Consider the following 11,912-nt stretch of genomic DNA (forward strand, 5'->3'; position numbering starts at 1 on the left):
TACCTTGCTCATGAAACAGACTGGATAATACTGACAAATACCTCTCATACTTTTCATGGTTTGTTTTAGCCTGCTTAGGTGCAAGAGAGATGGAGTTGTCAAAAGTTCCAAGGAGTTTAGAGTCAGAAGTTTGAAAGTCAATTTAATATACAACAACTTTTGTGACACTACCTGATTGTCTTGCTGCAGTAAAACCTCAATTTCAGTGTCTGTTGTAACATATTACAAATGTTACAAAATGGTAAGAAACATACAGTGAGTGATAAAGGAGTCTCCATGCAACAGTTGCACTGCAGTGAGCAGTGTCATTTCTGTGCCTGTTTTTCACTCCTTTGACACAATTTTCTCCTCTTGCACCAGAAACATAACATAACATAACATAACACAAACAAGCTGCTAAGATGTACAGTTTACCTCTATTCTCCTGTTTTAAAATGTTTATTTTAACATGAAATCTTCATCATATTTGTACAGGTGGAACAAACCTGAGGGAGGCACAGCCAAGTAAGTAGACCTTCCAATGGATGGCTGTTCATATAGATTGTTATTGTACTGCTGATTTACTTTTTTATTCGGGTATGGAAATAATATTCAGCAGATGCCTCATGCAGAAATTAGAAAACAAGGAAGAATGATGCACATGAAACGGGTGAATTGTTTTGTGCAATAATTTCCATTTGGTGGATAGGTTTCCACTCTTGCGTATAGTGCCTTCATTTTCTTTTTCATTCCTAATCCAAATAAAAATGCTATGGAAATATCTGATGAGCTCAGATGTGGGATGTTTTAAAAGAGCATAGATAGAAGAATAGATGGATAGATGACTGGGCACAGGATGAAAGAGTCAGACTGCCAACAAAATGGGCTGTTGGCAGAAGGTGGTTGAGATTTGTAGTGATCCTGGTTCTGGATTTGAGCTGTAGCTACCATGCAGGATAAGGATTTACTACATGGAGTCTAAGAGCTGAATTTGATCATGATTTCATTGTGGTTTCTGTATAGAGTTTTTAAGAGTAGAGTCTTAAAGAGTTATTGCCAAACAGTGGCTCTTTAGATTAAATCAAGTGTGCCATTCCAACATGCTAAATATTCTGGGGGGGGGGGGGGGGGGGGGGGGGGGGGGGATCATTACTGAAGCTCATCATTCAATATCTCTAAAATAAAAAAAATAAAAGTGTTACCATTTTATCAAACAAGGACTTAAATTACCTACTATCCTTTAGAATGGATCATCATTTGTTTTAATTTTATACTATCTATCACTTTGTCAGTCTAGGTGTCATTTTGGCACCAAACTCTGCAAATACCGATTTCTTCATCATCCTCTGAGGAGTTGTTCATCCACCACACGCTGTAGAAAAATGAATCAGGGTTAATATGTAATCATATACTGATATAACTGATATTGGCTACTATCAGTCAAAAATTTGGACAGACACACACATTTTTCTGTTATAATAGTAAAGACATCACAACTATGAAATAACACAGATGGAATTATGCAGTAACCAAAAAAAGTGTTAAACAAATCAAAACTATCTTATATTTTAGATTCTTTAAAGTAGCCACCCTTTGCCTTGATGGAAAGGCAAAGGCTTTGGAAAGAAATTCATACATAGGCCTAAACTTCACTATTTATATTTGTCTAAGAAACAAATTTCAAGCATTTAAACATAAGCCTTTACATCAAAGTGGCTTTAAGAGAATGAAAAACATAGTACATTCAATCAGGTGGGTCCTGAACTTTTGACTGGTAGTGTTTATCTAAATCTCAGATACATAAATTCAGGGATCTACCAGTTTGGATTTCCGTTGTAAACCTGATGCTTAAAAACATGCGTCTCCACCTCTGTCGTTCCAGGTTCTTTGGGTTCGTGGCCCGGAAGCAAGGAAGCACAACGGACAACGTCAGCCACCTCTTCGCTGAGATGGACCCTGACCAGCCCGCCAGCGCCATCGTCAACTTCGTCTCCAAGATGATCGCCTCGCAGAAACGATGAGCGCCGTCAGCAAACCCTGGCTCTTTTTTTTTTTTTTTTTTAATCCCTTTGGTTGTTTTCTTTTCCTTTTAACCACAGACACTTATTTTCCATTTCGGACAATTCAGCATTTGATTTTATGTGTCACCTTATTTTTTCTGCTCGTTTGTTTTATATATACTTTGAAGCAAATGTGAGTGTGTGTGCGTGTGTGTGTGTGACTTGAGTGTTAGTGAGCAAATGAGAGAGACAGAGGGAAAGAGGGAGAGAGAGACAGTGTGTGTGTGTGTGTGTGTGTGTGTTTCTGTGTGTGCGGCACGCATGCATGTGCTTTTCTTCTTGGACGGACTCCAGAATGGACCAGAGGAAGTGCAGAGTGGGGCGTGGCTGTGTGTGACGATGGGACGGGAGGCCATTTTGATCTCCCCCGGCAGGGTAACACATGAACGGGATGAGGAAATTATGTTGTGTGAGCAAATGTTGTTTTTTGCAGTTGTTTTAGTTTTATTTTTTTAAAGAAGAAGTCAAGTTGTGTGATGTAAAGGCGGATTGTAAATCTATCAGGCTTTCGACTGGTCAACCAAAGATTTAAAAAAAAAAAGCAGTCAGGGCGTATATAGTGTGCCACTGTCAGAGGGTCGGAAATATTCTTTTGTAATACAAATATGGCTGCTTAATCAAAATTACTGAACTGTTTCTTTCTATATGTACTGATACTGTAGGTCAATTTCATTCTTAAAAAAATGCACCTTTGCCTTCTTGCAAATAATGTTTGAGGACATTTTTGCGTACGGCGAGGTCAGTGTAAATATTCTAGATTGCTTTCTGAGTAGCTCTGAACTAGATGACATTTGGTGCCTGACAATTTTTTTTTTTTTTAATGAAGAGCTTTCTAAAGAAAAGAAGAAAACAAAACACATCCCAGCTGTCTTATATATATGCAAGTATCCACCTTTGGAATGAAGATTGTTCTCCGAAATTCCTCAGTTCCTTCCCTATTCAGTCTAGTAGTGTCGCTAAAGATGCAGTAGATAAACTGTCATGTAAAGTGCGTCTGAGGTCTGAGATAATCAGCTAAACTGAACTTTTTGTGCATTTCCTTATCAGTGCGGGATCCATGTGATAAAAGCGAGGCACCAGTAGAACGGTCTTTGAATCAGTGCGTCCACACAAACTCTCTCCTGACCGGTTTTGTCAGCTAAGCAGCGACAAGACAGTCCAGGGGATTCGCTTCCTATCTGCCACTCTTCTCTCTCCACAGTCTGCACAGCATATAGCCGCACTATTCCGCTCATTATTGAAGGGCTAAAAGGGTTTTGTGATAAGAATCTGTACAGCAAAGGGTTGCACTACTATCCTGCTCTCCGTTTTTCTGTGTTGAAACTATCCGCTGATAGAAAGAAGCTACTATCACGACGCGTCAGCCGGCCAAAACTGTTAACACTCACACTCTACCCGAAAGTAAGCTATACATATAAATATACGTATATAGATATATATATAACTTCCAAACGGTGACTAAAAATATTTATTTTTTTTTGCTTTGTTGCTCTATGTTATCCTGTATACATGTATTATATAGTATACATCAAGATTACTGAGAGCGATAAGAAAAAAATGCTCTTTATTTTGGCTAAACTTTGAAATCACAAGACATTGAAGTGCATTGAAATATATATGTAAAGTGTGTGCATTTTAAAGCGTATCACTGTTGGTTTTGAATATGTTTTTCACAGCATTACTTCATTATGTTAACATTCTTGTTTTCAGCATCAAAAAAGCTTCTTGGGGAGGCTTTTTGTTTTGGTAGGAGAGGGGAAATACTTTGAACGTTTGTTGCTACAGAAGTCAAAATGGAGTTATCCTAAAGTGATGCCAACACATTTTTTTTTTTTGACTAACTTAAACCTGCCTAAAAAAACATTGTCCAAGTTTAGCACTTAAATGTTGAAGTATTATGTAAATTATCAATGCATTTCCACTTGTCAAATTATAAGAACACATGGACTTTGACAGCTAAATGTCAGCAGACTCACTTCATGTTCATCATTGCATGTGTGGAGGCAGACATACTAGTTCCTCAAACATATTTCACACAGCACCACCTAAAGCGTTGCTCTGGCCCTCATCAGGGGAAAAAACATCCTGTGAGTTTAGTCAGTAGCTGCTGCCATCATGTGGTGCAGAAAAATATTACTAAGGAACCCATTTTATTCTAATACAGTGTTTTAACTGTGATTATAGCAACTCAAAACGGTGAATGTTTGAGTTAAAATAGCAATTTGATCATTGAGAAAAAGAACTTACAAAAAAAGAAAAATGTTTAATGTTCATTCATTTGCTAATTTTCTCAGTAAATGAGTTTTGCTTGGTTTTTTTTTTAGTCCCGTTCAAGGATTGAGTAGTAGGGACTTGACTCCCTCTTTTCTGCCTGCTACACTAGGATCATTTGGTCGACAGCATGATAATACCTAATCAAATGAGGCTTACTTCTTCAAGAATAAAAAAAAAAAACATAGCACTTATGGGGCTTTTATATCTGACTAGAATGTTCCATAATTCATTAGCAAGAGCCTGCATGCTCAAGTCAAGCTGTGTTACCTTCGATGACTGTAGTCTCTCCACAGCGTCCTCAAGTCTTACTCAATCCAGCCTTTTCCAGGAAGGAACTCCCATAGATAAATAACTTGTGGTTTTGATTGTCAGGTGGCGAGTCTACATTTTTTGCATACAAAATGCTTGTTGAGAAAAAAAAAGGACTTCCTCTACCACAAACTGAATGTTAGCCCTGCGTTTTTTGCCAAGATGGAAACTCCAGTGGCATCTGCCCACTTTGACAGACCAGTCTGGACTACAGAATGTGTGTGAATGAGCTACTATGCCTGTATAGAGCTTTGTATTTTTTTTTTGGTTTGCTATATTGTATGGCTTTTACTATTTCTGAGGAAAAAAACACATTAAAAAGCAATACAAATCACAAAGTATACAAGCATAACTGGAGTCTGTTTTTTCTTTTTTCAAACACCCAGGTTGGCTTTGCTGACTGGCACACTAGAGGCTGAAGTTAGACATTTTACCATGATGTTTGCTTTGACTATAGGAATTCACCTGGTTCTGGACAGTAGGAATGTTTCCATAATGAAAGTACATTTTCTAATCTTTTGTATTTTGTTGTAGATTTCCATGATGAAAACTATATCTGATGTTTCTAAGTGTTACGGCCTAAGCTGCTGTTGCTGTCTGTCTCTCTACTGTTTCATCCTTTTGACTCAGTGATTGGTGTGTGAGGTGGCCTCACCTGGACCTTGTTGGCAATCAGGACCATAAGCCGGAGAGAAGCTCCAGTTTCTGCCACTTGGCCACTTGTCAGCCACCCCCTTAGTTCATGTGTGTGTCTCTCTAGGTTTCAAAATAAGCTTCAACTTCAGTATCCATACTCTTATGATTGTCCCAAAACATGAAGATTGGTTGTCACATGTCACTAATGAAAAAATATCTAACTCCAAAATAGACATTCAAAAACACAATCAAATACAAACAGGGATTACATATGAAGCAAGGATTAAAATGTTAATCATAATAGTAATGAACTACATCAACACAGGTTGTTCTATATTTTAATACTGAACATGTGAGATCCATTAGTTCAGTGCCTAATAAATGTCTTTTTTCCAAGATAAAACTGCACATTTTAGAGTGGCCTTTTATTGTGACCAGCCCAAGGCACACCTGTGCAATAATCATCATGCTGTTTAATCAGCATCTTGATATGCCACACCTGTCAGGTGGATGGATTATCTTGGCAAAGGAGAAGTGCTCACTAACACGGATTTAAAGAAATTTGTGAACAAAATTTGAGAGAAATAAGCCTTTTGTGTGCATAGAAAAAGTCTTTTATTTAAACTCATGAAAAATGGGTGCAAAAACAAAAGTGTTGTGTTTATATTTTTGTTCAGTGTACAATTGTATTCTCCCAATTTTTGGATTATATTTAGATTTTTAGATTTAAATTCATTTGAGTATAGCATTTGTTTTAAGCTCCATGGGGAACCAGATGGGTGGGGTTTACAGCGTCAGGACAATTCAAACAGTGTCAGGTGAGTTTCCAGTCACAGAAAAATATATTAAATTGACTTACAGATATTAAGTTTCCTCTAATTGTCCAACCTTCTAACGCTCATTGTATTGTGCGACTGTGTGGCAAACCCAACCCACCCCCAAGTCTAACACAAACCATAAAACTAGATTTCACTTCACATTTTGTATACAATTAAAATGAGAAAATAAGAATGAACTTGAATAGGGATGCATGCTTTTTTGATGTATTTTGATTTTATTTGATTTTGAATATAAATTGCCCTACTATTTTATAATTTTTCAGTAATCTGAACTTTTTTTTTTACTACATTAACAACTTCCATTACTTGGGTGGCAACAAAACAAAAGTATGAGTATTGACTGTCCAGATGACACAAAAAGTGATCAGAATAAACCTCCTGTCACAATCCTTTGATCAGAACATTTGGCTGTCAGGTCCAAAAGGAAAGGGCAGGTTGGTTTGGGTGCTGTTTCATTAAAGGGGAATTCCACCAAAACTATATAAGTTGCTATTCTATAAAAGACACAAAATTTCCCAAGAGTTATTGAAGCTGCACGAGGCAACTTAGCACATTTGGCGGCTTCAAATGGCAATGAGAGGTAACTGTTTTAAAAATTTGAACTTCACTACCCAGAAATCCTATAATGTGACGTCAGTAAACTGCACAGCACCCTCGTGTTTACCAGCCGGTCTGTGATGCTTTATACCAAAGGAAACCATAGAGAAAAGAGAGGAAAAGATCTAGTGTTGGTGAGTCCAGCTTTCTCTGGACGGAGCGCTGCTCACTAAGAGACAGTTTGTGTCTCTTAAGTTTCGATTCGTTCTTTCCTGTGAGCTGAGAAGTGTGGCCTACATACCTGACACCAGAATTTAATTTGGGCATATAGGGAGAATCTTGCCTAAACCCTAATCCTAACCCTAACCCTATAGGGAGGATTTTGCCTAACCCTAACCCTAACCCTAACCCTTACCCTTAACTGTCAAAATCATATGAAGCACAGTCTTATGACATCAATGAATTATAAAGCTCGAAATCATTAAAATAAAAATGTAGTAACAGTAATTTTCTGCACCGATACTGGCTTTATGAATTCTGAAAAAATAGCAGATATTTAGTATGAGTACAGCAATATGACTCTATAAAAGTTTCTTTCTGTAATGTTATTTCAATAATGTCATGAGATGGCATTTTCTCCTAGAGGACTCGTAACTGCAAACTCATAAAAGAACAGAAAAGGAGCTTGGGAATTGTTTTCAGGAACATGACTGCTTTGGCACAAAGTTCATTTCGGCTGATATCTCCTTTTAAAGTAATCCGTCTCATACCTTCCTGGATTAAAAAGGAGTGAAACAGAGAGTTATGGATCAACCATGAAAGCTTTATCAAACGCAGCCACAACTACAGAATGAGATGAAAGAAGATCCTTAGATCTCGAATGCTGCAGATGACAGTAAAATTTGTCTTGTTTGACATGATTTCAATTCCAAGGTATGACATGACTTGGAAAAAAATTATTTTTTTTTTAGGATGATATCCATTTCACCCGTCCTCAGTGACCTTATCATGGCCATTTATTATTAGATTGCACTGGTCAACAATTGTGAGGATGAACAACTTTTTCACAAAGGCAAGGCCTCATAAAGAATGATGATGAGAGAAAAGATGCTAAATGCTGTGAGATTTGCATTCAGAGAGACGTCCTGGGACAAGGGAACGTCTTCTGATGCAGAACTAATAACACTACTGTAGAACTACTGTAAGATCTCAAACTGTGGTCCCATAAATCAGTCTCCTATAATTTGTCTATAGAAAGGGTTCTTTTTTTTTTTTTTTTTATCTTGCGGACATCAAGGCTTGGTTCTTGGTTCTCTGGTTTCTGGCTTTGAAAGAAAGATACTGATGTTCACAAAAATGACAGGACTGTCCTATACCACGTGATTGGTGTAGGGATAACATTTGTAAATGAAGTGAAACGCTTGATGGTTATATTTAACTTACTGTATGTAAATATAATAGTCCAGTTCTATTTGTAATAATAAGTTCGACCACTTGATGCCAGTGTTTCCCTTTGAGAGAGAGAGACAGACAGCCAGAGAGGTAGTTTGCCATAAATCCACTGATAGTTATCCTACCTAGTTTACATTTGCACTGTATTTAATATGGGCTGTGTTTATAGTTTCTTTCTATCACATCTATAACATTGAAAGTAAAACATATTTTATGTTTATTCAGTATAACTGTTGATCAGTGGTTCTATTTGATTTTAGGCTTCCAGTTACAAAATACACATCACACTGAAGTTGCATCCATCAAATGAGGAGAGTAAAGCATTTCGATGTTCTATTTGCGATTTAAAATAGCTCAAAAAGTTGCAAACAGCTCCAAGTTTCTGTGTTAAATCCCCGGGTTGCTAAGCCTTTGTGTGAATTTGTCTTTCCCAACAATGTCTGCCACCAAGGCTCAAACAATGAAACTGCTCATTCTTCAGTTTACACTAAGTATACTTGTGCAAACCAGAGAAAGAAAACAAAAACAAACAAAAAAAGTACCATCTCTAGTTCATGGGAAAATCTAACAACACCAGTGGAGCTGTGTCCTGCAAGCAGCTTCCTGGGAAGAGGATTACCATTTTTTTTCTCTCTCTCACACCGTGGAATAGAGCTGTGACTCTGAAAAATGGCAATTTGTTCTCCGCAGGGGGTCCAAATGACAAGATGGGGGGAATTAGATGGTGTATTTGGGGGCAGAGGGGTGGGTGACGGGGGGGGGGATAACCCTTTTAATCTATGTGGGCTTTTGTGTGCCGGGAGGGAAAATCTGAAAATCAATATTTTGTCTGGTTGGCAAAGCGCCGTAATCGGACCAGAGCAACAGGTGTCCCGTTTCCCGCTAAAGCCTGCTGCTCGTCGTCACACATGGAAACATGTCACCATTTGGAGTGAGAAAAAGACAGGCAGGCCTCCCACCTCCAATTGGAAACACACACAAGCCAGTTTACAGTTAGCCAGACGGAGTGGAAGCCATCAAAGCAAAAAGTGATTCTATATACTGTACTGTATTCATCCTACTCTGTTACAACATATCGAGAAAATAGTTACTGTAAAATTACTGTTGGGGAATGCTCTAACAGCAGATTCCCTTTCCTAATTTCCCTTTCCTAATTTCAGTAGAAGCCTGTTTGCCGGTATTCTCTGTTGAAAGTTGCATTGCTTTTGAAATAGATCACAGCCTGAGTGTATCATCTTTCTTTGTTTGTTTTATTGTTGTTTAAGTTTCTGAAACTCTGAAACACACTCTAAACTCTAAACTCACTTCTAAACTATGTATCAATAAACTGCACTTCAAAATGACTCATCACAGAAGTCATGATACAGTTTGCATTGAGAATAATACAGCAGAGATGCAAAGGGGTTAAAGTAATAATGTGCGATACTTATTTCAGAGATTCTCTTTTCCCTTGACAAAACAGCACGATGGATCTGTTGGGATTCAGTGTGTTGCTCAAGGACACTTCAGCAGGAAGGATGCTTGCTGACACAAGGACTTGAACACAAGTCATCCAGCTGAAAAACAGTCTCTCCGACCACATTAAAGAACAGACAAGAACAAAACAGATAGCAACAACAGCAACATTCAGGCACAACAAACACCAGAGCCGTAGAAAGGCTGTATATGTGTGTGTGTGTCAGTGTGTATGTATCCGTGCACGTGTATACAAGCTTGCACATACTTAAACGATTTAGTCTAGGTTGTGTATACCTTTGTGTACAGCTTTCATGTTTGTGGCAAATGTCTGTGCATTGCGTGTGTTTGCGTGCTCTCTGGAGTCGAGAGTGACCGTCCATCGTGTGACCGGTACATGTGACTCACTCCTACTCCAAATGTTTCCATCTTGGCGCCTCAAAGGCAAAATCCTCAGAGTGCCGTCACCATCCGGACAGTAAGGGCCCTCCTGGGCTGCCGCTCCGCGTCCCTGACTCAAAGACTTCGACTAAAAATACAACCTTCAGGATGTTATTGCAAAAGCCACCAATACGTGCCTGGCCCGGATTTTTCTGCTTCTGGCACTTGTTGTTTCTGTCTCCTTTCCATAAATAAGGGTGGTGAAATTGCTCGGAAACACAACATACAGTAGTAATAATTTAATAGCGCCGTCCAGTGGGATGGCTGTGATGGATGCCAGTTCCTGACGATGGTCAGGTTTGATTTTTAAGTGGGAATGAGCATGATAACGAAGGGCAGAAACTGTAGTGTGTGCTCTGTGCCATATATCTCACTAGGTTTCAGTGTGTAGCAGAAGTTGAAAACGCTGCTTTACACACCTAATATTGTTGGTGACAGGTGTAGAAGACCATGTAGTCTACAAAATGCTCCAAAATAAGCTACAAAAGAAGCTCCTGTCACTTAGCTGCAAATGAAAATGAAATGTTTAAAATATATCATTTTAAAAATGTGACCCGGTGACCTTCCTCAGTTCTGACAGGAGCGCAGGAGTTTCTTCGCACAGTGGATTGAGAGTAGTGAGTTTGGCCCCGCCCCCTCCCTGGTCGCTGCGGACAGGTCAAGCACGTGCAAATATAAATAGCCTAGGAAAGACAGGGCAAAGGTTGGGCTGAGAAGTGCCTCAAGAGTATTGGGTTGGGAGTAAAAGGAGAGATTGCGAGTCCCCCCCTCCTCCCCTCTGTCCAAATGAGGAGAGACAAGGGGAAGGGGGGAGGGGGGCACCTGATGTCTCTAGTAGAAAGAGACTCCAATGCGTGGACACACCTGTTCCATGGCTTCTTTCTGTTTCAGTGTCACACACTCATTCTCTCAGTCCATTTCCCACTATCCATTCAATTCCAGAAGCTTTATTTAAACAATAAGATCACTCTTCAGATTGGAGTTTTGGTAACTGTTCTTGGAGGCTGAGCTGCTCTGGAGGCAGAGACAATCTCATTGGCTGAGCTTAGCCTCAACGGGCGGAGCCAAAGAAGCACAGTTTTTCTGACTGAGTAACATTTGACTGAAGCTCAGTAAAAAAGGCAAGAGGTAAGAGAGCAGGAAGCTAATATTATGAAGCCTAGTGCTCTGCTACTAACTAAAAAAAATACAGTCTAGCCATAGTAAGTGATCTAGGTTAGCTTGTTAGCCTAGTTGACCTTCCAAGTTCAAACTAGCTGAATGAAAAAAGATGTCATTGCCATTCATCGTTTTTAATTATATGTTGACCAGAGTTTCTATTTTGCTATTCAAGTTTGCCAGTTAGCTAACTTGAACGCTGTGGTTCTTTGGCTCCGCCCCTCCCCAACTCAACCAATGAGATTATTTCTGCCTCCGGAGCAGCTCTGTCTATGAGAAATGTTTGAATAGCTAAAAGTCCAATCTGGTCATTCTTGTCTCTCTTTGTCTTTCTGTATCACTCTTACTCACTCACTCACTCACTCACTCACTGGTCCAGTGCACAGTAAGTCATCATGATTGGAGAAGTTTTCTCTTGGATCCCTCTGGCTCCTTCTCCCTGCTCTGGGTCAGGTGTTTTCCATAAGTTGACAATCCCTGGTTCTGCTTATACATCTTCCATACTGCTCTGCTCACGCTAGAGGTTTAGAAACCTACAGAACCTCTTGATCACCTTTAAATACTTCATATGGTTTGTTTTAGCCTACTTAGGTACCAGATGGGTGGTAGCCTATTTATCCCACGGGACAAAACAATGTGTGCCAGAATGTTTAGACAATCACAGGAAAGTATCTGGAAGTGAGATTGAGTACATGTTTCTGTGATTGACAGCGAGCCAGACTCTATCTAAATTGTCCTAATGCAGTAACCCCCACCCATCTGGTAAAACAAA

The 11,912-nt window shown here is 39.2% G+C and overlaps 1 protein-coding gene across 2 annotated transcripts in view; it reads left to right on the forward strand.

Moving 5' to 3' along the window:
• Positions 1-4,968, forward strand: part of tns1b (tensin 1b) — a 60,637-nt gene extending 55,669 nt beyond the window's left edge. For both annotated transcript variants that reach the window (XM_071524071.1, XM_071524073.1), the window contains 2 exons: positions 475-504; positions 1,862-4,968. In XM_071524071.1, coding sequence (XP_071380172.1) covers positions 475-504; positions 1,862-2,000 — 169 coding nt within the window. In that variant the 3' untranslated portion in view covers positions 2,001-4,968. The remainder of the gene's footprint in view (positions 1-474; positions 505-1,861) is intronic.
• Positions 4,969-11,912: the final 6,944 nt, after the last annotated feature.

This window comes from Centroberyx affinis, unplaced genomic scaffold (genome assembly GCF_046629955.1).
Source record: "Centroberyx affinis isolate AG114_WGS23_722 - 3 ecotype Tasmania unplaced genomic scaffold, CSIRO-AGI_Caff_v1 ptg001143l_1, whole genome shotgun sequence".
In the NCBI taxonomy this organism is placed as follows: domain Eukaryota; kingdom Metazoa; phylum Chordata; class Actinopteri; order Beryciformes; family Berycidae; genus Centroberyx; species Centroberyx affinis.